We start from the raw sequence: 26,760 nt of genomic DNA on the forward strand, positions 1-26,760 counted from the left end.
TACAACCTAAACAAAATTAATAGTCGTTCATATCCTCGACATTGAGAGCACGTCTTTCTTTCTCCTTTCCCGCACGAACCTTCTTTGCAACAATGCCCTTATAGGCCATTTGAAAGTCAGATTGCATATCTTTCATGCTGCTCGGAACTCCCTGCATGAATTCCTCGACCTCTAGAACTCCAGATCTGAGTGCATCAATGTCACGGGCACGATGAGCGGATGAGGAAGGCTCCAGCTGCTTGCGTAATTTCAATCCCTTCCTGAGGAGCGTTCTGTAAACAGAATCGTGTTAGTTATTGTATGTCGCTGAGTAAGGGAGGACGGACGCGATCCCGCTTCTCTGTTTGCCCAACTCCTCGAGCTTTTCATGAGACTCCTTGTTGAAAAGGCCTTTCGTCTTGGCTTTGACAGCGTGAGTCAGAGCGATACCTCGTTCCAAGCACACCAGAAGGTGAGGCAATGGTCCAAGGAAAAGCAAGCTGTAATAACCCGAACGCCATTCAGGGGACTGCGTCTCCTTCAGGCATGTCATGAATGTCGCGTCGATTTCGGCATTGACTGCACGACTCGAGCGGCGTCTGACGTAACGGCGGTACGTGTTCTGAATTTTGCGAGCCGCCTCTTCTTCCTCCGCCGATGGTCCGTTGGTGCGTAGTGACTCGTCAAGATCAGGTGCAAACAACGCCGTCGCCCCATCCAAAGTCTCCGACGCATCATGGGTCTCTGTATCAGCATTGACCGTGAGATCTCCCTCCCTTTCTCCCTCCCTTTCTCCCTCTCCTTCCAACTCTTGAGGTTGCGGTTCCGTTATCTCTTTCTCATCGTGCTGGATAACCTCTGGTCGGTCCTTGGAATGTCCTAAGCGAGGTACAGAGGCAAGGGCCTCCACTCTCGGGGTAGACTGTGCGATCACTGCGTACGATGAGAGGAGACGGGGGATCTCGATGGTCTTCTCGTATACGAGCCGTCGGCCTATACTAGGATTGACTCGAGTATATTGGTTCATCGTTTTGTGGACAAGATGCACCAGGTTGCCCACTCCTTTATTGTCGTCGAAAGCCAGGAGAGCTCGCAGGTAACCGTCTGGAAGTGGTGTACATCCTGGCAAGGGTGTCACGCACTTGACCACGTCATCCACGAGTTTCCAATAATTAACTGGATGCCGATTCGAAGGAGGGGTTTTTTTGTGCAGAGAAAGAATGATATTGTCTACTTTGTTTCTCAAGAAGGGATGACTGATGTGATGAGCGACTAATGAACACAATTCAGCAGCGGATGGGTATTGAAAAGAGACAATAAACGTACTGAGGCAAAGAACCCTGCAGCTATAATACACGTGATCAATATGTACATCGCTGACGGATACTAAATTGGACTCACATCCGAGAAATGAAAACATTACGGATAATAGGCGTAAATTTCGCGTAGTTCAGCCAGAGGAAATCTGCCTAATTGTAATCTCGGATCTCTGAAAAGTTAAGAGACTCACCCATGCCGACTTCTACGCGCAATGCTTCGACCAGCCTCGCTATCTCATCCAGAAGCTCCCCCATCAAAGGCAGGTTGGTTTTTTTCTCCGTAGTGAATTTGTGGGGAAACAGCAGCCATTTACATGGAAGCACGACGTTATGAAGGGGAAGCTTATTGAAGTATGGGTCGATTCGCCAGTTGATTATAAAAGCGCTGCAGACGTCCTCGATACAGTCGCACAACACCGAGAGGTTGACATATAAACGATTATTTAGAACATGCCTGAATTGCACTTAGTTCGTTGCATGCAGAGACAAGAAGAACGCTCACAGAAGATACAGGATTCCCGATGAGATGCTGCTTAGGGAAGCTCCTTGGTAAGAACTAAGCAGGTCATGAACCATATAGCGTTTGTCCCCCTTGCGAACGAGTTCTAACGGTCCAGAGATCGTACACTTTGCTCGAGAGATGTAGGCAGGTGCATCGTCCCTGTCAAAATCAAAACTTAGACTGGTTATTCCCATCAACGCCGTCAAAAATTCAGCCTGGGTAAAGAATGGGTCGAGCGAGTAGAATGATTCGCAGATCCAGAGCTTCACCACTTTCACGCCATCTAGACGAAGAGGCATCAGGTTCATATCAAGGTCCGCAGGGGAACCTTGAATGAATAAGGGTGGATTGATAGCCTCGTAGAGATGCTTGAGCCAGTCCCTCATGCTGATAAGGTGATCAGTATGAGTACTCGAGTATAAGCTGCCTCCAGGCGTACCTTTTGCGTCGGTCAATTTTTGGGTGAGCGGAATACATGAATTGCAAGATCAGAATCTGCCAGATGTGGATGGCAACACGGTTGTTGTAATACTGGCGATCTAATTTCGATACTGCAACATGCTCTTGGGGGCACTTATCTCTTTGACACACTCCAGATATCAAGAATTGCAGGCATTGCGAGAAAACGGGAGATTCGCAACACTTATCATTGATCCTCGACACTTTGTCTTTCAAGATCGTTCGAGTAGATCGTTGTAGCAACTGGGTGACGTTTTTACGAGAGGCTGTATATCCGGACGGAGTTTCCGATGCCCAAGTGATGCCCTGGCGGATCTCCATAATTTTGTTGTGGAGGAACGTTCCATTTGGTATGCGGAACTCGTCACCGGACAACCGCACGATGGAGAATAGTCTCCGGATACCCCTGTGTTCCATGGGGTCGGGGAAGGTCACAATCAGATAGAGCAGTCGCGCATAGGCGTGAAACTGTTGAAGGAACCGTCGCATTTCATCGACCGTGAAAGCTCGAATATCTATGGTTCGAGAGAATATATGGTCCAGGCAAAGGAGAGCTGCTGGCTTGTTATTCTGTTCATGGAAGTTAAGCGCAAGATTTCTCAGCGACTCGTGATTTCCGCGCAAGATGTTTTGAAACATCGATATCTGGATGTCGATCAGTTCAGTTGGTCACTTTGAGACTGCTAATACGTACTAGATCACGCGTGGCCGGCGTTAGTTTGTTCATCTCCAGCTCATCAGCAAGAGCAATGAAATGCCGCATTGGCTCTGGCTCATCAGCAACGGATTTTGCAGTGATTCTGAAGGAGCATTTGCGCCAAAAGTATTCCAATATAGTATCGGCCGCACGGCTAGTAGAATCGTCCTTGGTATCGTCCTTGATGAATGCCCGGACAGCTTCCAAGGGCCTATTCTCTGACAAGTGGAGCTCTGCGGCCTCATAGTACCTCGAGTGAGATTCAAGCAGTGAGGCACGAGCGTAATCGAGATCATAGTCCTCCAGAAATTCGAGTTCCTCATCAAATGTCGAGAAGAGGGGCAATGGGGGCCTGCGCAATTGCCATTAAATAAAAACATTGTGGAGAGTCTAAGACTTACCGAGTTGTCCTGCTGAAGTAAAATAGTCTGCACACAGTCCATAACTCCGCCGTGGTCTCTTCAGGTATATCCGTGCCATGGTCATTAAGGACATGGAGGGTCTTGTCAAACCGTCCAACCTTGCGATACCTCTTCGCCGCTTGCTCGAACTCTTGAGCACTGAGATAGGCCTCAGCAGCTTTAAGGTCATCTCCTGCTCGAACGTAGCAATCCGCCGAGTTACGATAGTATTGAAGCTTCTGATTTCCTGGTGCGGTTTCTGCGCAATCAGTAAAGGCATCGGCAGCCACGTTAAAAGCTCTTTTTTGGTCGCTGAGTAAGGCCACTCCGACACTAGAACGTGCGACTTCTCGGAGTTGATATGCTTCACAGACCTTCACTTCACGACGAAGGTTGGCACGTTCGAAGCAGTGGATAGCCTGCGAGTAGCGCTTGTGCGAGAATAGTGAGCGCCCGAAGGACGCCCATTCTTCTGGAGTCGAGGAGACGGCTAGATGAGGGACATCTGTGCCGGGGGTACAATTCTGGATCTGATTGCGAGACGTCCAGAATATCTGAAGAGAAAGGGCTATCAGATCGAGTTACGCCAACACGCTGCTCTCAACGTACACGCATCGGCTCTGATCTGTCAGATTTGTCAACGATCCATATGTTCTTCCTTGCTCGTGTGATTCCCACATAAAGAATTTTGAGCTAATAAAGTAAGCCAGAGTTTATTTCGAGGATCGGTGTGCCCACCTCGCTGCAAACCCCAGCGTATCGCGCTTCGTCTCGATCGAAGTTCGGTGCATATCCTTGACCATCTACCCCATTGAGAACTACACGCCATCGTGACAGATCTACAGTAGAATCCTCGAAAAAGTTGTACAAAAGCACCTGACCGAAGTCAGACATCCATCAGATAGCAAACTTAGCTTTCTCACATCATTGAATTCCAGGCCTTTACTCTCATAAAGTGTCCTGAGTACATATGTGAACATGAAAACACGGAGTAAATGTAGTCTTAACACGACTCACATAATCAATCCAACCTCACCAACTTGGTCGCGTAACCTCTGACGTGCTGCATCGTCACGCACAAGAATGCCTAGATATCTTATCAGTGTATGAATGGAACCTTCAAATAATTGCTTTACATTGCTCGGCTCCGAACTCAATGTGACCACCCCTAGAAGAATCTTCAGGAAGAAAGGTGGGCTATCGTCTAGGTCCACTTACTTCGTCCCAAACAAGAACTGCTCATGATGAACGGTGGCTTTATCCCAACCTGTAAAAAACACAGGCTTCAGCCCGTCAACCACCCCCATTTCTGGTCGAAGTGTGTCAATTGTGTTGGGCCAAAACTTTGTAATGAGTTCGATCACAGAACGTGCACAGTTGACGATACCACCGTGCGATCTGTAGTTGATCGCCAATTGAAACATCGCAGGCTGACGAAGACATGCCCCAGCGGAATTGACCGAAGGATTTTGCTGCTGCTGCTCTAAGGTATCAATTCAGGCCCGAGCTAAGTCACTGTCTGCTCACCTCCACACGGTAGAGAAACGCTTTCAGGTCGTCGAACCTGAAGGAACTCCCCGCAGAGATCGTTTGTGCGGTGTCTCCAGCCCAGAACAGACCGTCTGGATTCCTGCATAGTTGCCTCAAAACTATAACAGAAAGTTCTAAAGGGATTTATGTCGACGAAAGATAGAGTAGCTACTTACAGAGTGCGTCGATCAGAAGGTTGTCTTGTGCTTCGTCGACATACCTAGTGCAGGTGGTCAGGGGCAAGATGCATTGGTGGTGATAACACATACAGATAATCGATCTGTTTGCCAGGGAATTCTTTGCTCCGCAAGACCTTGAGTATTGCATGCGTGCTATTTGTGAATATATCGTGACATGCGTGGGTGAGAAGGGGAATAGGTCATACCGGTCTGCAACATCATGATGACATCGCTGCCTCTTGATTTTCGTATAATGCTCGAACATGTCGTACAGAATTCCTCTCTGATTTGCAAAATTTGGATTAGAACGATGAGGAAGACGGAGGTAGTTTGTGCGATCGAGAACTCCTTCAGGACAGGTCAGTGCGTGTTCGGAGCCTTTGACAATCCCTGTATGTATATTGAAAAAAGTGTCGGTGTCAATGTAATACAAATAGTACTCACCCATGAATTCGCTGAAAACCAACCACGGATCTGATGGGGCAGTGTCAGTACTCTATTGTCATCATAAGAGAAAAGGACACTACTGAGAGTTTTGCTGAGATTCTGTGGAAAATGAGGCCAGTATTGATTTGCGAATACGTCATAGGTGACGAAACAGTCATGCGCGTCAGCATCGTCAACATTGAAGAAAACTCCTGCGCTGTCTTTCTTGCTCAAGATATCTGCTGCGATCATTTTCGCCAGCTACGTAAAGTTTCGATTAGCTTGGGAACTGTCTAGACAACGGATTGGGACGCACTCGATCGAAAGTGAGAAAAAGAGGAAAGTGCTTATCCTCAAGTTCGCTGTATTTCATCGGTATATTCATCTGTGAATCGGGCAAGTCGTCGAGATCGACAAGGCCCTCCTGAACACTTCGTGCCTTCATTTTTGCAAGTTCCTCCAGGGTATAGCCTGCTAACGCCAGAGATTCAAGAAGCTTCATGAAATACTCTTCTACTTTCGTAGCGAGCACTCTGGATTTGGTGACAAAGATTTGGCGTGGCTTCGGCATGTCAACAGCGCTCATCTCCCAAGCTCGCTGAATGCCGAGAATCTTAAACAGCATTGTCGTGGTTTTGCTAGTTGAGTATGATAAATAAGCTAGACATGTTAGGGGCAGGACACTTACCCCGTGCCGCTGCGACCCAAGACGTAACATGACGTAGTACACTCGACAATCTTTTGTTCTTGGGGACTGAACCGATATCGATCAGTAAATTCGGTTCATTGGGGCAGGACTTACGTGAGCATAAAGACGTGCTGTACATCTTGGTCTGCGATGAGACCTTTTGCAAAGATGAGAATAAGTGGCGAGCCAACTACATGATCACTCACTATGCAGGAACGCCTAAAACAAGAGGTTATCGAGTCAATATTCGCGTGCCCATAAACCGTATTTATAAGCTTACTTGCGAGAACGTGACATATTTCTCCAAACTAGAAAATTGTTAGATAGAAACCATTTTGTATAAGGATGACGAAAATGCATACACAAGCAAAGAGTGAAGCTATGACAGGGATCAATGACCGCACAAATGACAACTGAAAATACTCAACGTGGTCCATGTCCTTATTACTAAGATTAAGTGGGCCTCCTGAGCATTCTGGCTCAGGTTCAGCTAGTGGGAATGACGCAGGCAGAATCGCGCTATCTTTAGATAGGACTGGCCTGTTCCGAAAGATACACCTGCACAAGCAACGATTCACTGAAATGAATCAAGAGTTGAGAGAATGTCCTCACCTTCTACGATATTCTCTGCCCTTGCGTGCGAGATGGCTACCCAAGGCATCCCATATTCCGTCGAGCTGAGCATCCATATAAATACCGTATATCTTGATTACTGGAGTTCGTATGAGTGCTAATGGCGGAGAGATGTAATTTCACTTCATAGTTTACCTTGTCTTTCGGACTGTCAAGATCAGTCTCAGTATCATGCTCGATGTTGATGTAAAAACGACGTACCTTTCCATCTTGGTCAGGGACACAATCGATTTGGTACTGTTCGAAAATTTTGGTCGCCTCAAGCTCTAAACGACGTACGTGGAATTACACTTACCACTAATTGTAGGTCCTTTGTCATCTTGGCATCGTATATGGGTATGCCTGCATCCGGCCCGTTAAGTCGCTTGTGATTATCATCTGAAAAATGGCCATTCGATAGTTGTCTGTGGGAACGATGAGATGATTGCAGTAAAATTATTCAGAAGACCGACTTGATCTTCTTGAAGATGATCTTGAATGTCTTCTTATCTGCTCTACGGAATTCACGCAAATGTTTGTAGGCCTCCGTAGATATCAGGATTTGCCACTCTCCGAGCCCATCCGCGTTGTCGAAGTAAAGTGCAGCCTTCATAGGCTGCACCATTTGGTATGCATTGAGTCGGTCTGTTGGGCTCTCGACATCCTCGGTTGACGAAACTTCAGGCGCAACATATTTGGCATACTCTCTCACGATTGGGAAGAGTAAAGCTTTGATGTCGCCTGCCAATTCCGTCCTCCGCAGAAGCGAGAAGTAGAACTTACAGAGAGCTGTCAGTGGAAACGTCAAAAAAAACAGCGAATATACTCACCGAGAGAGCATTTTTCAGCTTTGCAAGAATCTGAGTAGACAATGATGTGGCAGCCTCGCTCGTGAGAGGCACAACCACACCAAGCCTCACGAAGAGCGATGTATCGATAGACGTATGAGCTTTCGGGCGATTACGCTTGCGCATTTTCTGAGGCACTTTCTTCTTGACAAATCCATCATCAGATTCGTCGGAGACATCGATCTCGCCTTCAAAGGACCCTGCACCAGAAAATTCCATACTGTTCAACGCGAAAATTACAGGTAAAGCGCCCTCGATGAAGCATCTGTGACGGGTGATGTCCCTAGAGACATCCATCGCTAGAGACTCGGCCGGAAAAGCTAAAAAGTTCATAGACAGATTGTCCAGTATCTTTCTCGCGATGGATGCCGGATATTCTTGAGACTTCGTTGGAAAGTCTGTCATGATCTGTGAGATCATTGCCTCGCGGCGATCCCAAACTGTTACAGAGTCAGAGTTGATGACGCTCGAAGAAAGTCTATGAGATACCAGATATGATATATGCAAAAATATGGGGTGACGACAACATATGTTCGACCGTAGCTTGTAATGCGGTTGCTCCTGAACTTGACATTGCGTCCAGATGACGCAAGGCGGCTCTGAGGCCCGCCTCGTTCACTATTCGATCTTTGGAGAATAAGTCCAACATGGTCTGTTGAACAAGAGGAGCTTATGATGACGAAGCGGTTATATGAAAGGCTGGGGAACTTGGACTTGAGCTGTGTCAATAGTACAAAGTTGAAAGGAATGCCTCGAACTTGAGGCAACTCTGCAAGGATGTTGGAGTCCTTATATCGTCGAGCCAGCGCTCTGCCTGAACTTCCAAACAGGTTGAGGCGCAAATAGCACACCCAAAATCGACACCTGCGGGCAACCTGAAGCTGTACATGAGCGTTAAACTTGGACCCTCAAATGATCCTAGATTGTGACAAGAACACGACCCTTACGTAGGTGGGACCAGAATCACCAAATGTGTAGTTAAGTTAGCATTCCGAAATAAATCGGCTAGGGCTAGTGGAGTCACCTCATTCCAGAATGGCGACAAAAAGTTCGCGTCTAGACTGACCTTTCTTGGAAATAAGGCCACAGGTATCAAGCTGGACTTACAGCGCGTGTTGTAATAGAAGCGGACGAGAGGCACAATATGTTGATTTTTCGGAAATCTCCTACATACATTTTAAATCATACAAGCAAATATCATCCGTTCACCTTCGAATGTTTACTACAATGAATTACAACAAGAGACGTCTGCGTGTACACTGTTGTCCTTCTCTTGCAAATACCGTTCGAATGCCTCGTACTCTTCACTGACATGATATCCTATTGGGATTTTCCCACGCCATAGGGTATTGGGCATTGTGTAATTTGTGTTGACAATACCAAGTACAGCTGAGCGCTGATCACGGTGATGTCGAATTGATGATCCAGCACAGGCTTGCGAAGTTCATCAAACGCACGGCAGCCAATCCGCGATTGTGGAAGGTCGTTATCAGTATGATGCACCTCAGGTAAGTTCAGACCATCTGTATATCTCCCAAGCATGTCCTGACCTCATGTTTACTACTAGTAGTACTATTAACCATCGTGTAAACCTTGACAGAACACGTTGCAAAATGTTGTGATCTGTTCCTTGTCATGTCATCGCCGTGGTCGTCGGTTGAGCAGACTGACAGGATGTTCATTAACTGGTGGTTATTGAGGCGCAGGTACGATTCTACGAAGATGAAGACTTGGGTGCAGCACCGCAGCTGGAGACTTGGAGCATATCAAAAGTGAACGATCATAGTGGGGCAGATGCCATCAAGATCGAGTGGAGCTCCGTGCAGCAACCTCCGCTTTGGTCGAAACGACTCTGACTATAAGGTATGTCATATAGTATCTAAAGACAACTTGAATTAGATCTCATTTTCGTGAACGAAGTTGCCATCTTTCAAATTTACAATGTACCATACACGCAGATACCGTTTTCGCATAATAAGATGGACGATAATCCACACATATTGATGTACTTATTTGTGCAGGAGCCAGGACGAGCCAATCATAATTGTATCATTTCACTATATCACATCTTCACACGAGGTGCAGCTTCGTATCATTCTTCCTTCAAGCTTCAATCTTCCTTTGTCCTTATCATCCTTATGCACAGCCGTATCATATGCCTTCAACCACTCGCTACGATACTTAAAACAGCGCTGTCTAGGTCATCGAATTCCTCCCAACGTTTCAAAGGTCCATCATGCGTCTCAGCCCGGAGTCTCATTCTCAATGTCTCTCTGTCTACTTTCATCTCGATCTTTCATTCCCCTTCAAACTTGCATTTCGCGCCATATTCTTCTTGTGCGGTCGCAATTAAGACTTACATCTTCAAATCCTCACGTCGCGATTTTTGATGTTTCGGGTGAGTAGATCACTCCACCTGTGCCTTTGGACCAAATACTGTTTCTCCGATATTCCACACTCCTGCTGTCCCATAATTGGATCCGCTCACGTGGCCACTCGTTCATCCAGTGCACTAATCGCACCCAATCAGTGTGTCCCGTCTATTTGGCAATGACCCTCCCCGTCTCCACATCTCGCAGCGCCACTATCCTATCAGTGCCTCCACTTGTAATAGTTTTGTCGTTCGGAGACAATGTTACGATGGTGAACGCTAATCACAGATCTAAAGTTCCCTCATCTCGCCATTCCTATCCTATCTGTATCACTCTCCAGGTTCATAGTTCAAGTGACCCATCCCACGAACCTGTGATGACGTGTCGTCCCCCAGGCAGGTGCACAACACCCCTGCACCTTGCCAGGGAGACCTCTCATCGTCTGACCACTGGCATTGGCTGATGTTTGACGTGTCACAGCTGATTGTGAACTTTGGCTACTCCGAGTCATTGTTGGATTGTGCGTCTTGTTCATCTATCCAGTGACCACAACTGAAATTCTGAATACGATGTATTCTTGAACAATCCAAGATTGCAGATCAGACTGTATGTGAGGTGATTTGTTGACGAGGTAAAAATATCATGAACCGGTGGAAATATCGCACGAACCATCGATTCTAGCTAGATTATTTGTGTATTTTGACATCAAAACCGCCTAGGCAATAGATCAAAGATGGGCGTATGCCGGGTGTTTGATGGTTGTTAGTTGGCATGCGTATGCGAGAAAGGTGGGTAACATCTCTCGTGGCTCTGTGGGCGATCCTCAGCGAGAGTATCGGACTCGGCGGCCGGAAGCTATATATCGGAGGTGGAACTCAACCGAACTTGTTAACTTACGTTGGCAACACCACCAAACGTACCGCTACGTACTACGGGCACGTATTCGGAACGACTCTATGCACGATGGAAACACGTTCGGATGAAGCCAGAGTATTGGTTATATACACGGGCGGAACCATCGGAATGCTTGTCAGCTCACGAGGTTACGTTCCAGAGCCTTATTTCCTCACCGATACCCTCCGGAGCCAAAAACGCTTCCATGATCCTTTGCAAGACTCCCTCTTCTCCAACGCTGCATCCGTAGAAGGTTATAGAGAGTGGAGCAATAGCGGAAAGTCCACTCCAGTCAGCACAGATAACGTTGCGACTCCGAGTGCATCAAATCAGCCCACCCTTCTCGTCAAGTCCTCCCGCCCGATTGGTACCACGGTTACCCTTTCTCCGTCTATATTTTCGCAGATTCAGAGAGTGAATGAGCAACCAGAATGTCGAAATGTCGCTGATGGTGTCTATGAGACACGTCTGCCAAGTCTTGTAACTCCACGAAGTGTCGTTCCTGGACACGGTCATACGAAACGCATACGCTATGCAATTCTCGAGGTCAGTCGTCCGCATACACTCATCGCCCAGCCAATAGCTTAACAAAATCAGTGGAATCCACTGCTTGATAGTAGCAACATGGAAATGGACGGTGCTCGTCTTTTACACTACTCTTAGGTTTCTCCCGTTCACAATCTTGACTAGGACAGATTGGATCCGCATAGCCGTCGAGATCGAGCTAAACTACACTTCTTTCGATGCATTCGTAGTATTACATGGTACCGATACCATGTCATACACTTCCAGTGCACTTAGCTTCCTGCTCGAGGATCTCGGTAAAACTGTTGTACGTCTTACGTCCTCCAATGATATGATCATCCTCATGCGACGAGACTAGATCCTCACCGGAGCTCAAATACCTCTCTCACAACTTCGAAACGACGCTGTCGACAATCTTCTTGGCGCACTGTCTATTGCAGGCAACTATATCATACCAGGTAATTCTAACATTTCTATCATGCAGCTGTAGTTTATTATTCGTTCTAGAATGCAGCTTATATTTCAATCACACCTTGTACCGCGGTAATAGAGTATCAAAGGCCTCTTCCTACGACCTCAATGCCTTTCACAGCCCTAATTTTTCCCCGCTTGTGAACGGTACGCGAACACACATATCGTCCTCGCAATGGTCACGAAGTTTTTTCTTTTTCAGTTGGAATAGATATAGTTGTTAACTGGAATGACGTCCTACGTCAGACAAGCCTTCGAAGATTCAGAGCTCACAAAGGAAAGCGTTGATATTTCTACTCATTCAACAATATTACTGACATCTCTCAAAGAAATGAGTCCTCACGTCGGTAAGCACCTACAGGACACATTTTCACCTAACCTGACACTTTCCAGCAACTCTCCGTCTTTTCCCAGGCATGACAGGCGCCACTGCTCGCGCATTCCTTGCACCGCCGACACGCGGTATCGTTCTAGAGACATTCGGTGCTGGAAATGCTTCCCAACGTCCAGATGTCCTGGCTGCATTCAAGGATGCATGTGATGGAGGCGTCGTCATCGTTGCCATCTCTCAATGTATCAAAGGGTCTGTATCAGGTGATTACGAAACAGGACAAACACTTATTCGAGCCGGTGTCGTTCCCGGCGGGGACATGACCCCCGAGGTGTGTCATTTTTTATAGTTTTTATTTTAGTTGACTGGCTATTGGAAAGTGTGCTCTTACCAAGCTTAGCTACCTTCTAGCAAAACCCGAACTTACCGCAGCCGAAGTCCGCTCACTTATAAGTCTTCCTTTAAGAGGCGAACTCACGCCACCGGTGCCATCTCTGGCTGCGGCGCCGTCATTAGACGGTGTGAACATAGACCTGTCTAGACTGCTTTCTCAATTTGTTCGTCTCTCTTCATCTGCAGCGAAGGCAGATATCCCTCAGATTGTGATCGGAGAAGAAGCACAGGACGCTGCAGCTCCGTGGAGCCGTACTGCTGCAGAGCGCGCGAGTACAGAAGCTGCGCTCTTACCGTTTCTCGTGCATCTTGCTGTTGCGCGGGATGACGTCGAGGGACTTGAGTTCTGCATTACTTCAGCAGGCACAGCCTCGTGTTCCGGTATGACTGAGGGAACGGCAGAAGTTGTCGTACCAGGAGGTATCGTAAATTGTCTGGAGGCGGGAAGTGGACGGAGTCCTTTACATGTCGCGGCATTAAACGGGAATATGAGGTGTGTCGAGAAATTACTAGAGAGCGGTGCGTTAGTGCATCTCAGGGACGAATTGGGACACACTGCTTTGTATTATGTGAGTGTCGTGTAATTTTACTTCGGGTTTGAGTGGCTGAGGTCAGCAGGCTGCACGTCAGGGCCATGGTCTCATTGTCGATACACTTGTGAGCGCAGGTGCGAATCTTGGGGGGATGGAGAACGAGGCTGGTTATGTGGGGCTTGCAGCGCAGAATGCAATTAATGCAGGAGATGAAGCTGTGGTAGAAATTTGGAGACGGGCTGGCGCGAAAATTATAGATTAGTTTGTAGTTGAGAAATTTTCTCCGCAACCCTGTGACGTTTCGTTCGTTTCGTCAGTGTTATGTACATGGTTTAGTCGTCTGTAGACGTGTTGGAGAAACTGATTCTGATGATACCGCGGCCAGGATTGCATCTGCGGATCCGGTCAAATCTCAGCCCGAAGCTAGCATCCTTTATTGCCGCACTAACACCAAGTACAACAGAGCGTAGGGCTCAAAACCCGTTTTGTCCTTCATGTAAGTATGCGTTTCCGATTCCGGCATCTTCGCTGAATGTCACGACACACGTGACCGACGCGTCGTGGGATCATGTTTATTTTTATTTGTCTTTAAGAGGATAGCACGCCTCGTGTTCCCCACAAAAGGGTCTTTCACACCTTTCACATTTCCCTTGGACCGGTCAGTCCGCCTTATATAAAGGTCTGAGTTCCGCTGGCGAAAAGATTGGGGCTGACCTTCTCTTCTCTCTATTTCATCTTGCAGCTGGTCATCGCTGGAAGATTCTAACCCCCGCTACCTCTCTCATACTCGTCTTTGGACTACTTTTGCACAACGATCAGATCAGATAACTGATTCCCAGGTTGAAATTTGAGTTCGTGTCAAGTTCGAGTCGAGAAAATCAGCACCATGGCTTTAACGATGGCAGCACACCCAATACTAGTCAGAGACCACGCATCGCGCGTAACACGGGCGGGATCCGTTTTCGCCGATACAACCAACTTGCACCGTCGTATCAAGTCCTCACCATCGACGAAGCACCATAACGCTCTTTTCCCATTCTCCTCCCGCCCGTGCAAAGCCCCACCCACCCTTTCCCTTTCAGCGACATGCGCTAGCTCCTCGCAGTCGCGAGCGCTCCTACCATCTCCCCCCGATCTACCGGATGTCCGGAGTGTCATACCCTTCCCTTCCACGTCACCTGCAGATGATGTTGCTAGCGTAATGGATGTTGATATGTTCGATGGGACAACCGATAGCGTTGATTCGCAGTCTTTCCCATCAGCTCTGTTTTCATCCTGTAATGGCACCGCCTCCCCGTGCTCTGCGCAAACCCGTCTTCGGAAACGGCGATCCCAAGCTATTGCCACGCTCTCCCAGCCATCGAGTCCCAGACGGGATAAAAAGGCCAAGTCAAGGGAGAGTAGCAGGTCCGGGAGTACAGACCCCGTTGTGCGCAAGCGGTCGCGTAAGAGTTGGCGCCAAGTCGCGGACTTGATGATCCTCGCTACCGTGCATCGCAGCCTCGTATCGAACTGCAGTACAGATCCGTGGGACTGTTTTCAGGGAGAGGATGTTGCGCCAGTTGATGCACAGACCCTTGAGGGGCAGGATGTGCTCCTGGCACGCAGGATCCAGACACGATTAATTGAACATGGATGGTCATTGGTAACTGATGGCATCCCAGAGATGCCTCGTGATCGTGACGCGTCCATCCCTTCTTCCGCGCAGGCAGAGTCATCCCAATCTATACACTCCGACACAGTCCTAAACCTCCATAGTCTATCATCTGACACGCCCTCACCACGATCATCCCCACCGCCCACAAGCGCTCCTATGCCCTCTGTCCTCACTATGCCTCAGCTCGTCGCCACACTGATGATGCGAAACAATGACCGATGTAGCACGCGTTCGCGCTCGAGCTGGAAAGCTCGCCGTGCTGATATATCTTCTGGCCATTTCGTCCAGCGGAAGTCGTCCCTGTCTGTGGCTTGTAGCTAGCAGACTTGTGCGTGCTGGCTTCCCTGATGAAGCAGAGATTGAATCTCCGCTGCCAGGCATTGTATCGCGCTGCTGATGCATCATATATCTTCGCCGCGGCCACGATGCATCGTACCTTTGCCACGATGCTTCACATCATTTGCCACGAGGCGTCATATATTTGTCATGAGGCATTTATCTTTTTTATGTATTTTCACGATGTTTAACGAGCGCTACGACATGTCATACTGTGTATTGATAGTCATCTAATTCTTCGCGGAACGGTGCTTGAGTACGTGTACCGCTAATTTGTAGTCTTGCTTGCGAGATTTACGTAGTGCTGTGCAATTCAGTCACGATATTATGATCGAGATAGAATTTTGGTCTGATTGAACTTTATTTTTATCTTCGTGCACGTGGGATGTGCGCAGTACTTCGTCGAACGCATGATTTCGGAATTAGGTTACAGCTCCGGGTAGTGGCGCAGCGCTCCGAGTCAGTGGCACCTACTATGCACCTAAGTTTTTTGTTCTTTGTCTGCTTTGTCTGAGTTACTATAGCATAAAATGGCGAACACTCTCAACAGGTGAGTACTACTACTCCATCAACTGAGAACTGATGCATCGGGCTCTGCTCGTTTCCGATGTCATCCTGTACATATTCACATACGTGGAACAACTACCGCCTACCGTTTACACGCCATCCGTCACGGCATCTCCGGGTCAGAAATGTCTTGCATCGCTTGCAGCAACATGCAAAGCCTTCTACGAGCTCGCGATGGACTTGCTGTGGGCTGATATATATGGGTTAAAGCCACTCCTGGGCTGTGTAATGAGGCTACATCCACTCGTGTATAGTTCATTGGTGAGTGCAGACTACTTTCATTATTTTCGTTCTTCGGCTGATCGACTCAACCTCTACTAAATAGTGGAAGTGGGGTCCACAGCCAGCAGGCGTCGAACCATTATCTGCTGACGAAACCCGTCAATTCTTGCGTCACTCCACTCGTGTTCGCTCGTTGATCATAGAACTCTCTGACGATGGCGCTGTTCCGCTCCTCTCAGTCATCCCTGCCGACGTATGCCTCTTCCCGAGGCTACGGGAGTTACGTCTTTCGGGTTCCAAACATTCAGAGCTATTCCTGTCCCACACCCTGCGCGATTGTTATGTATATTACGATCCAGAGGAAGCGATTCCTGGTACTGCTTTGCTGAATTTATCTATGCAAACAAAATCTTGACAATAACACAGTAGATCAACTGCCCATGCTGTCTGACCGTATCCGTTTGTGCAATCAGCTCGTAACTCTGTCTTGTCCACCCCTCGACTGGGCAACATGGAAGCACCTTTCCAACCTCCCTACCCTGGTGAAAATCGAAGTTCGTAGCAGTCTTGGCGTCCCTCCTTGGCTCGAGGAACAGCATATCTCACCATTCCTTTACCTCACGTCTCTTTCCTTTACGGACAGCAGTGCTGGATACGCGACCACCGTGATGCAACACATGCAATTCCCCTCATTGAAAAATTTCTGGATCGGTATGGAGACTTTGGCTTCGACAGAAGTTGAACCATTTTTTCGTGCACTATCCCAATATAAACAGACCCTGGAAACACTCACTATTATGTGGGAGGAATACGACGACCCCCAACGCAGGCCTTTAACAGCGATCCCACATCTCCTTTCCTTTTCCTTCACACAGCTCCGAAGTCTGCGACTCCGTAGTTATGTTTCCTGCATCTACCTTGACAACAACGTTCTCTTGGAAGTCACGTCAGCTTGGCCGCACCTCCAAGCTCTGCACATAGAAGAGTGCGCTATCTCTCCTTCCGTTACATTCCACGGACTACTCACCGCAATCCGTCAATGTCCTCAGTTGGAAGCGCTCGGAATGTTAATTGACACTGTGAATATCGACGTCGATCCTGACGCTGAGCTCATACAGCATACCTTCTTACATATGTTGCGGTTGGAAACACCCGAGTCTCCCGTAGGAAATGCTGAAGCTATCGCTCGCGTCATTTTCGATTGGCTCCCTTGTGTCTACCAAGTTGCCCAGTACATAGATGAATCGGATTGGGATGAAGTCAATGCACGTCTCGCATCGTTGTTATGTGACTGCTGCACTGCATGACATAGGAGCTTGAATACCTAACTTCAATACAGATGTTCTCGAACATCCTAGAGTGGCTGCATTCATTTCGTGTGCGTTCGTGTCTTTGTCGGTATCATGTTATGTTAGACAATGCTTGTACAATGTATAGATTATTGCAGGAAGGCGATTCAGACTGGCCGTACAATATATAGACGTAGTACTAATCATGACGCATCATGATCCAGGTGGTTTTTACTCATGATTGTTCTCTCGCTGTCGATTGAATTGATGTATTGCATCACTTCATCCATGGCCATCATCAACATGATGGAAAATTAAGAAATCCATATCTTTTCCACAATAAGTACCAAATAAGTACTTACTAATATTGGACCATGACGGAAGTTCCCGAGCGGCTGTTGACGATGTCTTTGCCCACCACCACCGATGTCGTGCTCGTCGACACCATCCAGCTCACGGCAAACATCGGCGCAGATTGCTGGGGACGCTTGCGCGAACAGCCCGTCTCTATTACCGTCCACCTGCATCTCAAGCCCTCCTTCCTTGAGATCTCCGGCCAGTCTGACAATGTCGTAGACTCCATCCACTATGGTCATCTCACGAAAGCTGTCTCAGCGCTCTCGGCATCTTACGCTGATGTTCGTGCACTCGTACATGAGGTCACTCAGAAAGCGTTCGCTCTGGCTGGAGAGAATGTGGACGCCGTGCGCGTCGTCATCGGCCTTCCGAAACAGGTTTTACTTGCGAACGACTTTGAGATTGAGGTGATTACACCGAGGGACAAAGACAGTTTGCAGCAGACTGCAAAGGTGTCTGTCAAAGACCTTGTCATGCCCGTGCTGATTGGCGTCAATCCCCCCGAACGCCTCGCAAAACAGAGGGTGATCACGAACATTACATTCTATGAGAAAGCTGGTATGCACAAAGTGGACTACCCTGCAATCATCAAACAGATATCAGAGGCACGTACTCTCTTTCTTCCGTTGATTACTGAAGAGTGACGATACTGAGTATCATCATGACAGGAAATCGAAAACACTGCGTACCTCACGCTCGAGAAATTCGTCCTGCACATTGTCCGCAGCTCATGCCTCGCATCTGATGCCATCGAAGCTGTAACAACACGATCACAGAAGCCCAGTGCACTGTCTTTCGCTCACTCTTCTGGTGTCGAGATGACCCGGTACCGCGATGCGTTCCAAGGATTGCAGTAAACCCGTGTAGGAAATGTGTGTAACCGATGTCATGTAGCCCATCACCCACATACTCATGCATGTCTGAACAGCCAACATGAAGGCGGGTATTGAAACGCGATCGTTGATTACCTCAACGTTAGTCAGGTATATTATCCCAAACCGTTGCACGCATGATTGATTACATTATTCATCTGAAGAGCGCAAATTTTAAACATACAAGATCGGGTTTTTCAAAGCAAACATCACGAACTCTCGCTGATCTTATAGACGATATGGAAGGAGGAAACGTTGAAACAGTCAGATTCAAGCACCACAAATCACAACAGCCTTTCCGTCAATTAAACATCTACACATACCATTTCTGATGCGCTGGAATGTAGTGAGAGGGCTAGCCGACTTAGAGCTCCTCCAGCGATAGAATAAGGCACTCGAGTTTCCTTTTGGCACCTCCAGGACAGGGCTCACGGAAGAAAGCACCTTCATTTCGCTCGTCCGCTGTGACTTGAAAGGATACCAAAAAAAATTGTGATTACTTTTACATGAGACCAAACCGTCTTCAACGGAAGTAGTTCCTACGACGGAACATTGTCTAATAAAAGACACTATGCCAACTTCATTTGACGCGGATTCGTCTAGAATCCAGACCAAGTCGGAGCATAAATAGGGTAATCGGCACCACTATGCGATCTCCAACTACTTGTCTGTGACGCTTAGCACTCCATCAACATACTTAGGACTGATGCATCAGGCTCTACTTGTTTCCGAAGTCCTCCTGGACATATTCGCACAAGTAAATCAAATACCATCTACTGGGAAAAAACCATTGTCTTGGACGTCCCTTGCATCGCTTGCAGTGACATGCAAAGCCTTCTACGAACCCGCGATGGATTTGCTGTGGGCTAAAGTAGATCGATTGCAACCATTGCTGGGTTGTGTAAGCAGGCTACATCCACTGATATATCATCGCAGCCGTCCGCCGGTGAGTGCAGACTAGTCCTGACTAACCCCGCTCTCTTCTTTTTTTTCGATCATTAGTTGACCGAGCATCTGATAATCAAATGTGTAGTGGGACGACACCTGGGCAGAAGGCATCGAGCCATTGACTGCCGATGAGACCCATCAATTTTTGCATCACTCCGCCCGTATTCGTTCATTGTGCCTACCATCTACTGATCGCCTTTTCCCGCTCCTCTCAGTAATCCCCATCGAGCCATGCGTCTTTCCGAGGCTGCAATCGTTAGCTCTTTTCTCTAATACACGTATGGGCCTATTCCTGCCCCACACCCTACGTCATTGTTCTGTATTTTGCCGTGAATGCAGATCCGCTGAAATCTATTGCAGTTCCTGGTGCTGCTTTGAAGCACTTATCCATCAAAGCTTTCGACAAGAACACAGCAGATCAGCTGTCCATGCTGTCGGACCGCGTCTGTTTGTGCAAGCAGCTTGTAACTCTATCTTGTCCATCCCTCGACTGGGCAGCGTGGAAGCACCTCTCTAACCTCCCTACCTTGGTGGAAGTGGGAATTCGTGAGGTGTGCGGCTATGACGCCCCTCCTGTGCCGTTGGATCGGCACATCGTCGATTTCTCACCATTCCTTAATCTAACGGCTCTTTCCTTCACGGTAGAGAGTCCTGCATACGTGATCACAATCTTGCAGCACTCACAATTCCCCTCGGTGAAAACATTCTGGATCATGATTGAGATGATATTTTCGACAGAGGCCGAAGAACTCTTTTGTGCGCTCTCCTGCTGCAAAAAAACCCTAGAACAACTCACTGTTGTCTTGAACGAATATCACGACCCCCAACACAGCTATTTGAAAGCACTCACACATCTCCTTTGCTTCACACAACTCCGATTTCTTCAGCTCGATTGTCTTGATTCTTGCATCTACCTTGACAACAACCTTCTCTTGGAAGCCACGGCAGCTTGGCCATACATCCATACGCTGAAAATAGAGGACTGCGGTATTCGTCCTTGCGTCACATTCCGCGGACTATTCACCGCAATCCACCAATGTCCACAATTGGAATCACTCCGAGTGTTAATTAACACTGTGAATATTGATATCGATCCTGATGTTCAGCCAACACAGCATACCTCCTTACGAACATTGGACTTGGAAACACCCGAGTCTCCCATAGGAAATGCTGAAGTTCTCGCTCGCATCATCCTCAAATGGCTGCCTTGCGTCGACCAAGTTAACAAAGTCGCGGATGATTGGGAGCCTTGGGATGAAGTCAACGCATATATCACATCTTTGAGAGATGTGCGGCGTGTTATGGGAGATGTATCGAATACCTGATTTCAATGGGATATGTTCATGTTCGGGATCGTTCTAGAGTTGCTACATTCGTTCGCGTCAATTCGTTCGTGTCGTTGTTGATATGGTTGCTTTTACCTATGGTTGCAATTGTTTTATCCCTTCCGACCGTTAAATTGCTTACACAGGTCTTCACGCCTTTCTGTAAAACATCTTCATGTGTTATGATCTACGTAGTGCAGTGCTATGTAATTCGAAGTGTGATGATATGATAGCAGAACTTACTGTATACCTCTACACGGGTGGATCCTCTCGAGGAAACAAACCCTTCAGCAATGAGTTGGAGGCAAAGAATGCAAGGACACAAGAAGTTTGCCAAGAGGCTGCGGTTGTCCATCCTCTACGTGGCACAAATATATCATCGTATATAACTACCTAGGGACACCACATATAAGATGCTCGTGTAGCCCTCCAGACTATATACAATGAGATTAACGACTTGGAAATCTGCAAAGAATCGTCACGCTTCGCAGCCTGGGTCAAAACGCGACTACATACCTTTCCTTCGAAGATGACGAGAAGATCCGCGAATCCGGTTCTTGCTTGTAAGCTTTCCCTATAGGAGAAAAATACATTAATTTTATGTGTTCTAGTGTGAGGATACACGGACGTGGATAATACTTCATCTGATGTGAAACCAATGGGAAGAGAGCAGTCGCGCCGAATACGTGAAGTTACAAGTTGATGAAAGTGACGCGCGTCTTTTGCGAGATGCATCGTGCATGATGGGGCCGTTAAGGAGTACGAGGCTTTGTACTCAGCCCTGTGCACATCTCTGATGCTGCGTGGGTTGGTCTAGGAAGTGGAGAGGATTGGATGTACTCGATGGTTGAGACAATGAAATGAGGAAACAGTCCAATGGCGTTGAAAGAGAAACTGCATCGGAGGGTGAGGGACAAAGAACACTACAAGCTACGATCAAATCATTTAATGTGAGAAGCGGTTAGCAAATATGCAAGGACGACCACTGGACTGACATTGAAGAAGTCTTCGCTCCCCATCTTGGCTAATCTGTTTGTAACATCGAGCTCTAATCTGAGCTATCAGCGTGGGTGGGTTGACCATCAGCCTCAGGATTTACAGCGCACGAGGACAGCTCAGCACGGCTTCTTCGAACGCATCCAAAAAATACCTTGACCACTCAACTGCAGTTTTGCTCAAGGAGGCAACCATGAATTCCACATCGACAAAGCTGTTCTATGCGGAAATACGATCCTGACATCAGTAATGCCTTCGGAAGATGATATCCCTAGTATCACAGCCATATCTTACTTCCCCAATAGCCGTGATGACGCGTATAAGAGGGCAAAAAGGTTGAGTAAGTGCGGGATGTCTGCAGGGCAAGAGACGCCGGTGGCATTATCAACAGATGGTCGATACACCAGGGCATTCGCGTACCCTGAGATGCAGCGGGGCACGGGGCCCCAGAACTAGATAGTACTGTCCAGCATAGAGTAAAAAAAAAACAGATGGTCGATGCTGCTGGCGATCGTCCATCTGCAGAGCCTTGGAAGATTGGAACGGAAACGGAGATTGTGAAAGCATTTCGAGAACACTCGCTAGAGGTGAGCTGCACACATATCTCTGCGGGCAGCACGCTACTGGTGAGTGGCTCAGATAAATCCTGATCATTAATATGGAGGAGCTTGGACGCTGTGGAACTCGTGGTTGGTGAGGGAGACTCAAATGGCCTTCCCACGAAACAGCTGTCGCTTGTATTTTCACGGTTCGTACTTGCAATACACCAAACAGTGAGCCCACATTCATATTGATGAACAGCACGTAGGCAATGATTTTAGATTTACATGGAACCTAGTTTTGAGTCCTGACTCTACCCCAGGGCCCAGTGATGCATCAGGCTTTACTTGTTCCCGAAGTCCTCCTGGATATATTTGCCTATGTGAACACAATACCATCTACTCAAACAACATCGACCCAGAAATTGCTTGCAGCGCTTGCAAGGACATGCAAAATATTCTATGAGCCTGCGATGGATTTGCTGTGGACTGAAATCCATGAGTTGGAACCACTGCTAGGCTGTGTAACAAGGTTACATCCACTGATATATCGTAGTAGGGGTACGACTTGGGTCAGTGCACGACTTCAGTATGTTTCTTTTCGGCTGACCGAGCGTCTACATAACAGCGGGACGATTTTATTTCATGGGCGAAAGGCGTCGAGCCATTATCTGCCCATGAGGCCCATCAATTTCTGCGTCACTCCTCCCGTATACGCACATTGAACATACAATCTGACGATCCCCACCTACTCTCTGTCATTTCCACCGATGCATGCGTATTTCCGAGGCTGAGGTCGTTAAGTCTTTCTACGACATATTTGGACCTCATTCTGCCTCACACGCTGCACCAATGTCATCTATTGACTGTCAATGAAGGTCTGCAATCTCTCGTGCCACGTTGCATTGCTTTGGAGCAATTACGCATTTATCCTCAAATGCGCAATGGTGGCAGTATGGCATATGAGCTATCCCTGCTATGCGATAGAATTCGTTGGTGCACGCGGCTTGTAACTCTGTCTTGTCCAATGCTCGACTCGACAACATGGAAGGACCTCTCCTACGTCCCTACCCTTCTCAAATTGGAAATCGATCAAGGGTATCCTTATAATGACTCTCCTTCACTGTCAGAACAGGATATCGTGAATTTATCATTCCTTAATATCACGAGCCTTTCCTTTCGACGGCTGGACGATGGCGCAGAGATCATCACAATCATACAACACTCACAATTTCCCTCACTGAAAGAGTTCAAGTTTGAAGCCAAGTATCTGATTTCAGGAGAGGCCGAGCGACTCTTTCATGCTTTGTCCCGCTGCAAAGCGTGTCAGACTCTAGAAAAAATCTCCATTTGTTTATTTGATGAATATTTCCCGGAACCCCAAGACGTCGAGACTTTGACACCAATTCCACATTTCCTTTGCTTCACACAGCTTCGAACCCTGCAGCTCATGTGTTACAATTCCTACATCTACCTGGACAATGAATTGCTCTCGCAAGCTATGTCTAGTTGGCCACACATCCACACTCTGGAAATCAACGACTCTGGTGACCATGTTCCTTCTTCCGAAGTCTCCCTCCGTGGATTATTCACAGCGCTTGGTCTATGTCCACAATTGCATAGACTACGAGTCCCGATCAATCTTGCAACTATAGACATTGATCCTGATGCTGAGCCAATACAACATACCTCCCTACGATCATTGATATTGGAGACATCGGAGTCTGAAATAGCAGATGCTGAAACTCTTGCTCGCATCATATCCGCCTGGCTCCCTTGTGTCGACCGAGTTCACAGCATGTATGGGAGTTGGGATGAAGTCAACAAGCATCTCAAATCTTTGACAGCGGCTACTGCGCTGTATGTTGCGGGAGCCTCCTAGAATACTTCACGTCTGGGAATGTTGTTACATACCTTTGCAAAGTTCTTTCGTTATTTTGTTGTCGTTGTCGTCGCCGTTGACTGTAGTTATAAACTGCTATAGTACCTGAACATACTTAATCGCCAGCAAAAACTCACCGGTTCACTGATTAGTATGATTTCCAACACAATTATTGGAGATTTGGAGTCAGGTGCGGGGCCAAATCATCTTCTATCACTGCTTTCTTCATTATATATATACATCTACTCTATCATTTCTAGTCACCCTGTTCCATGGTCTGCCCTGCCGATTGAGTCTCTTGTCTATTGGCTGTGTACTGTATCTGCTGACATGCTATCGCAGTGCATCTGCCTTCTACCCATCGAGACCACTCACTGGAGGTGAGCTGCATACATATCTCTGCGGGCAGCACGCTACTAATGAGTAGGTCAGAGAAATCCTCAGTGCGGATATCATTAATGTGGAGCTTGGAGCCTTGGACGCTGTGGAACTCGTCCTGGTTCCACCGACTCGTGTAGAATGGCTTTCCCACGAAACAGCTGTCGCTTGTATTCTCACGGTTCGTACTTGAGCTCGAGCCCACACCGATAAATAGTACGTAGGCCATGTTTTTAGATTTACATGAAACCTAGTTTTGAGTCCTGACTCTACCACAGTGATGCATTAGGCTTTACTTGTCCCCGAAGTCCTCCTGGAGATATTCGCCTATGTGAATGTAATACCATCTACTCGAGCAGCATCGACCAAGAAATTGCTTGCAGCGCTTGCAAGGACATGCAAAATCTTCCACGAGCCTGCGATGGATTTTCTGTGGAGTGAAATCCATGGGTTAGCACCACTGCTAGGCTGTGTAACAAGGTTACATCCACTGATATATCGTAGGGGTACAAGGGTTAGTGCACGATTTCATTACACTTTGTTCGTTTCTTTTCGGTTCACCGAGCATCTACATAATAGTCACAGCGAAAAGAACCGTGGGCGAAAGGCGTCGAGCCATTATCTGCCCATGAGGCCCGTCAATTTCTGCGTCACTCCTCCCGTATGCGCACATTGAACATAAAAATTACCCATCTCCACTTTCTCTCTGTCATTCCCCCCGAGGCATGCATATTTCCGAGGCTGAGGTCGTTAAGTTTTCCTGACACATATTTGGACCTCTTTCTGCCTCACACGCTGCACCAGTGTCATCTGCAATCTTTTGTGACACGTTGCATTGCTTTGGAGCAATTATGCATCTATCCTGAAATGGACGAGTATGACAATATAGCAAACCCGGTGTCCCTGGTATTCGATAGGATTCGTTGGTGCACGCGGCTTGTAACCCTGTCTTGTCCGATGATCGACGGGGCAATATGGAAGCACCTCTCCCACATCCCTACCCTTCTCAAATTGGAAATTGTTCACGGGTATGATGACCCTCCTTCGCTGTCAAAAAGAGATATCGTGAATTTATCATTCCTTAATCTCACGAGTCTTTCCTTTCGACAGCTGGACGATGGTGCAGACATCATCACAGTCATACAACACTCGCAATTTCCCTCACTGAAAGAGTTCAAGCTTGAAGCCAGCTATCTGACTTCAGAAGCGGCAGAGCGACTCTTTCATGCTTTGTCCCACTGCAAAGCGTGTCAGACTATAGAAACAATCTCCTTTTGTTTATTTGATGAAGATCCCGAAGACGTCGAGACTTTGACACCAATTCCACATTTCCTTTGCTTTACACAGCTTCGAACCCTGCAGCTCATATTCAATGATTCGTACATCTACCTAGACAATGACATGCTCTTGCAAGCTATGTCTAGTTGGCCGCACATCCACACTCTGGAAATCAACTACTCTGTTGACCGTGCTCCTTCTTCCGAAGTCTCCCTCCATGGATTATTCACAGCGCTCGGTCTATGTCCACAATTGCATACACTACTAGTCCCAATCAATATTGCAACTCTCGACGTCGATCCTGATGCTGAGCCAATACAACATACCTCCCTACGATCATTGGGATTGGAGACATCGGAGTCTGAAATAGCAGATGCTGAAACTCTCGCTCGCATCATTTCCGCGTGGCTCCCTTGTGTTGACCGAGTTCAAAGTCTGGACTATATGCGTTGGGATGAAGTCAACAAGCATCTCAAATCTTTGACAGCGGCTGCTGCGCTGTATGTTGTGGGAGCCTCCTAGAATACTTCACGTCTGGGAATGTTGTTACACACCTTTGCAAAGTTCTTTCGTTCTTTCGTTGTCGTTGTCGTCGCCGTTGACTGTAGTTATAAACTGCTGTAGTACCTGAACATACTTAATCGCCAGCAAGAGAGCTTACCGGTTCACTGATTAGTATGATTTCCAACGGAGTCAGGTGGGAGTCAAAGCGTCTTCTGGCTGTTTTCTTCATCATCTATACAAATCTACTCCCTCATGTTCCATGGTCTGCCCTTCCGATTGAGTCTCTTGTACATGTGTACTGTATCTGCTGACGCAGCACGCTACTGGTGAGTGGATCAGAGAAATCCTCAGTGCGGATATCATTATGTAATATGGAGCTTGGACGCTGTGGAACTGGTCCAAATTGGCTTTCCCACGAAACAGCTGTCGCTTGTGTTCGCATGGTTCGTCC

General features: G+C 47.5%; 8 protein-coding genes across 8 annotated transcripts; 7 read left to right on the plus strand and 1 right to left on the minus strand.

Annotated features, from left to right (window-relative positions):
* Positions 1–16: 16 nt before the first annotated feature.
* F5147DRAFT_839983 (uncharacterized protein) lies at positions 17–8,289 on the minus strand (the record flags this gene model as incomplete). Its single annotated transcript, XM_041444263.1, has 35 exons — positions 17–272; positions 327–1,251; positions 1,306–1,325; positions 1,381–1,444; positions 1,490–1,752; positions 1,801–2,187; positions 2,240–2,904; positions 2,954–3,308; positions 3,358–3,911; positions 3,967–4,050; positions 4,096–4,233; positions 4,281–4,317; positions 4,375–4,444; positions 4,494–4,525; positions 4,576–4,835; positions 4,885–5,006; positions 5,064–5,107; positions 5,157–5,219; positions 5,273–5,456; positions 5,511–5,540; positions 5,594–5,753; positions 5,809–6,130; positions 6,181–6,246; positions 6,295–6,337; positions 6,387–6,399; positions 6,461–6,488; positions 6,543–6,559; positions 6,609–6,738; positions 6,793–6,892; positions 6,949–6,961; positions 7,015–7,050; positions 7,109–7,217; positions 7,266–7,570; positions 7,623–8,080; positions 8,130–8,289. The coding sequence occupies 35 exons, from the start codon at positions 8,287–8,289 to the stop codon at positions 17–19; spliced, it is 6,513 nt and encodes a 2,170-aa protein (XP_041288177.1).
* A 2,615-nt stretch (positions 8,290–10,904) lies between these two features.
* On the plus strand, positions 10,905–13,569 carry F5147DRAFT_716690 (asparaginase-domain-containing protein). Its single transcript, XM_041438611.1, has 10 exons — positions 10,905–11,452; positions 11,504–11,543; positions 11,602–11,738; positions 11,790–11,889; positions 11,939–12,049; positions 12,105–12,174; positions 12,227–12,249; positions 12,296–12,564; positions 12,614–13,195; positions 13,245–13,569. The coding sequence occupies exons 1-10, from the start codon at positions 10,976–10,978 to the stop codon at positions 13,419–13,421; spliced, it is 1,986 nt and encodes a 661-aa protein (XP_041288178.1). The 5' UTR covers positions 10,905–10,975; the 3' UTR covers positions 13,422–13,569.
* Positions 13,570–13,769: 200 nt separating this feature from the next.
* F5147DRAFT_716693 (uncharacterized protein) lies at positions 13,770–15,489 on the plus strand. The gene is made up of 2 exons (XM_041438612.1): positions 13,770–13,838; positions 13,902–15,489. The coding sequence occupies exon 2, from the start codon at positions 14,046–14,048 to the stop codon at positions 15,135–15,137; it is 1,092 nt and encodes a 363-aa protein (XP_041288179.1). The 5' UTR covers positions 13,770–13,838; positions 13,902–14,045; the 3' UTR covers positions 15,138–15,489.
* Positions 15,490–15,582: 93 nt separating this feature from the next.
* F5147DRAFT_716696 (uncharacterized protein) lies at positions 15,583–17,423 on the plus strand. The gene is made up of 3 exons (XM_041438613.1): positions 15,583–15,980; positions 16,045–16,315; positions 16,368–17,423. Exons 1-3 carry the CDS (start codon positions 15,735–15,737, stop codon positions 17,246–17,248), a joined length of 1,398 nt encoding a protein of 465 aa, XP_041288180.1. The 5' UTR covers positions 15,583–15,734; the 3' UTR covers positions 17,249–17,423.
* A 203-nt stretch (positions 17,424–17,626) lies between these two features.
* Positions 17,627–18,538, plus strand: F5147DRAFT_716698 (Dihydroneopterin aldolase-domain-containing protein). Its single transcript, XM_041438614.1, has 2 exons — positions 17,627–18,192; positions 18,256–18,538. Exons 1-2 carry the CDS (start codon positions 17,635–17,637, stop codon positions 18,442–18,444), a joined length of 747 nt encoding a protein of 248 aa, XP_041288181.1. The 5' UTR covers positions 17,627–17,634; the 3' UTR covers positions 18,445–18,538.
* A 593-nt stretch (positions 18,539–19,131) lies between these two features.
* On the plus strand, positions 19,132–20,889 carry F5147DRAFT_716703 (uncharacterized protein). The gene is made up of 3 exons (XM_041438615.1): positions 19,132–19,405; positions 19,493–19,715; positions 19,768–20,889. The coding sequence occupies exons 1-3, from the start codon at positions 19,166–19,168 to the stop codon at positions 20,730–20,732; spliced, it is 1,428 nt and encodes a 475-aa protein (XP_041288182.1). The 5' UTR covers positions 19,132–19,165; the 3' UTR covers positions 20,733–20,889.
* A 1,606-nt stretch (positions 20,890–22,495) lies between these two features.
* Positions 22,496–24,281, plus strand: F5147DRAFT_391386 (uncharacterized protein). The gene is made up of 3 exons (XM_041429567.1): positions 22,496–22,532; positions 22,591–22,839; positions 22,896–24,281. The coding sequence occupies exons 2-3, from the start codon at positions 22,600–22,602 to the stop codon at positions 24,147–24,149; spliced, it is 1,494 nt and encodes a 497-aa protein (XP_041288183.1). The 5' UTR covers positions 22,496–22,532; positions 22,591–22,599; the 3' UTR covers positions 24,150–24,281.
* A 1,113-nt stretch (positions 24,282–25,394) lies between these two features.
* On the plus strand, positions 25,395–26,327 carry F5147DRAFT_656648 (uncharacterized protein; the record flags this gene model as incomplete). The annotated part of the gene is made up of 1 exon (XM_041434145.1): positions 25,395–26,327. One exon carries the CDS (start codon positions 25,395–25,397, stop codon positions 26,325–26,327), a length of 933 nt encoding a protein of 310 aa, XP_041288184.1.
* Positions 26,328–26,760: the final 433 nt, after the last annotated feature.

The sequence above is a fragment of the Suillus discolor genome (assembly GCF_016758755.1).
Source record: "Suillus discolor strain FC423 chromosome Unknown F5147scaffold_70, whole genome shotgun sequence".
NCBI classification, from domain to species: domain Eukaryota; kingdom Fungi; phylum Basidiomycota; class Agaricomycetes; order Boletales; family Suillaceae; genus Suillus; species Suillus discolor.

Bases quoted from the DNA above. Each gene is read 5' to 3' on its own strand.
- F5147DRAFT_716690 (XM_041438611.1), top strand. From the start codon at position 10,976: ATGGAAACACGTTCGGATGAAGCCAGAGTATTGGTTATATACACGGGC. The intron at 12,565-12,613 runs GTGTGTCATTTT...GCTATTGGAAAG, and splicing joins GCGGGGACATGACCCCCGAG to TGTGCTCTTACCAAGCTTAG. The intron at 13,196-13,244 runs GTGAGTGTCGTG...TGAGGTCAGCAG, and splicing joins GACACACTGCTTTGTATTAT to GCTGCACGTCAGGGCCATGG.
- F5147DRAFT_716693 (XM_041438612.1), top strand. From the start codon at position 14,046: ATGGCTTTAACGATGGCAGCACACCCAATACTAGTCAGAGACCACGCA.
- F5147DRAFT_716696 (XM_041438613.1), top strand. From the start codon at position 15,735: ATGCATCGGGCTCTGCTCGTTTCCGATGTCATCCTGTACATATTCACA. The intron at 15,981-16,044 runs GTGAGTGCAGAC...TCTACTAAATAG, and splicing joins CACTCGTGTATAGTTCATTG to TGGAAGTGGGGTCCACAGCC. The intron at 16,316-16,367 runs GTACTGCTTTGC...ACAATAACACAG, and splicing joins TCCAGAGGAAGCGATTCCTG to TAGATCAACTGCCCATGCTG.
- F5147DRAFT_716698 (XM_041438614.1), top strand. From the start codon at position 17,635: ATGTCTTTGCCCACCACCACCGATGTCGTGCTCGTCGACACCATCCAG. The intron at 18,193-18,255 runs GCACGTACTCTC...TCATCATGACAG, and splicing joins TCATCAAACAGATATCAGAG to GAAATCGAAAACACTGCGTA.
- F5147DRAFT_716703 (XM_041438615.1), top strand. From the start codon at position 19,166: ATGCATCAGGCTCTACTTGTTTCCGAAGTCCTCCTGGACATATTCGCA. The intron at 19,406-19,492 runs GTGAGTGCAGAC...TCAAATGTGTAG, and splicing joins ATCATCGCAGCCGTCCGCCG to TGGGACGACACCTGGGCAGA. The intron at 19,716-19,767 runs GTCATTGTTCTG...AATCTATTGCAG, and splicing joins ATTCCTGCCCCACACCCTAC to TTCCTGGTGCTGCTTTGAAG.
- F5147DRAFT_391386 (XM_041429567.1), top strand. From the start codon at position 22,600: ATGCATCAGGCTTTACTTGTTCCCGAAGTCCTCCTGGATATATTTGCC. The intron at 22,840-22,895 runs GTCAGTGCACGA...TCTACATAACAG, and splicing joins GTAGTAGGGGTACGACTTGG to CGGGACGATTTTATTTCATG.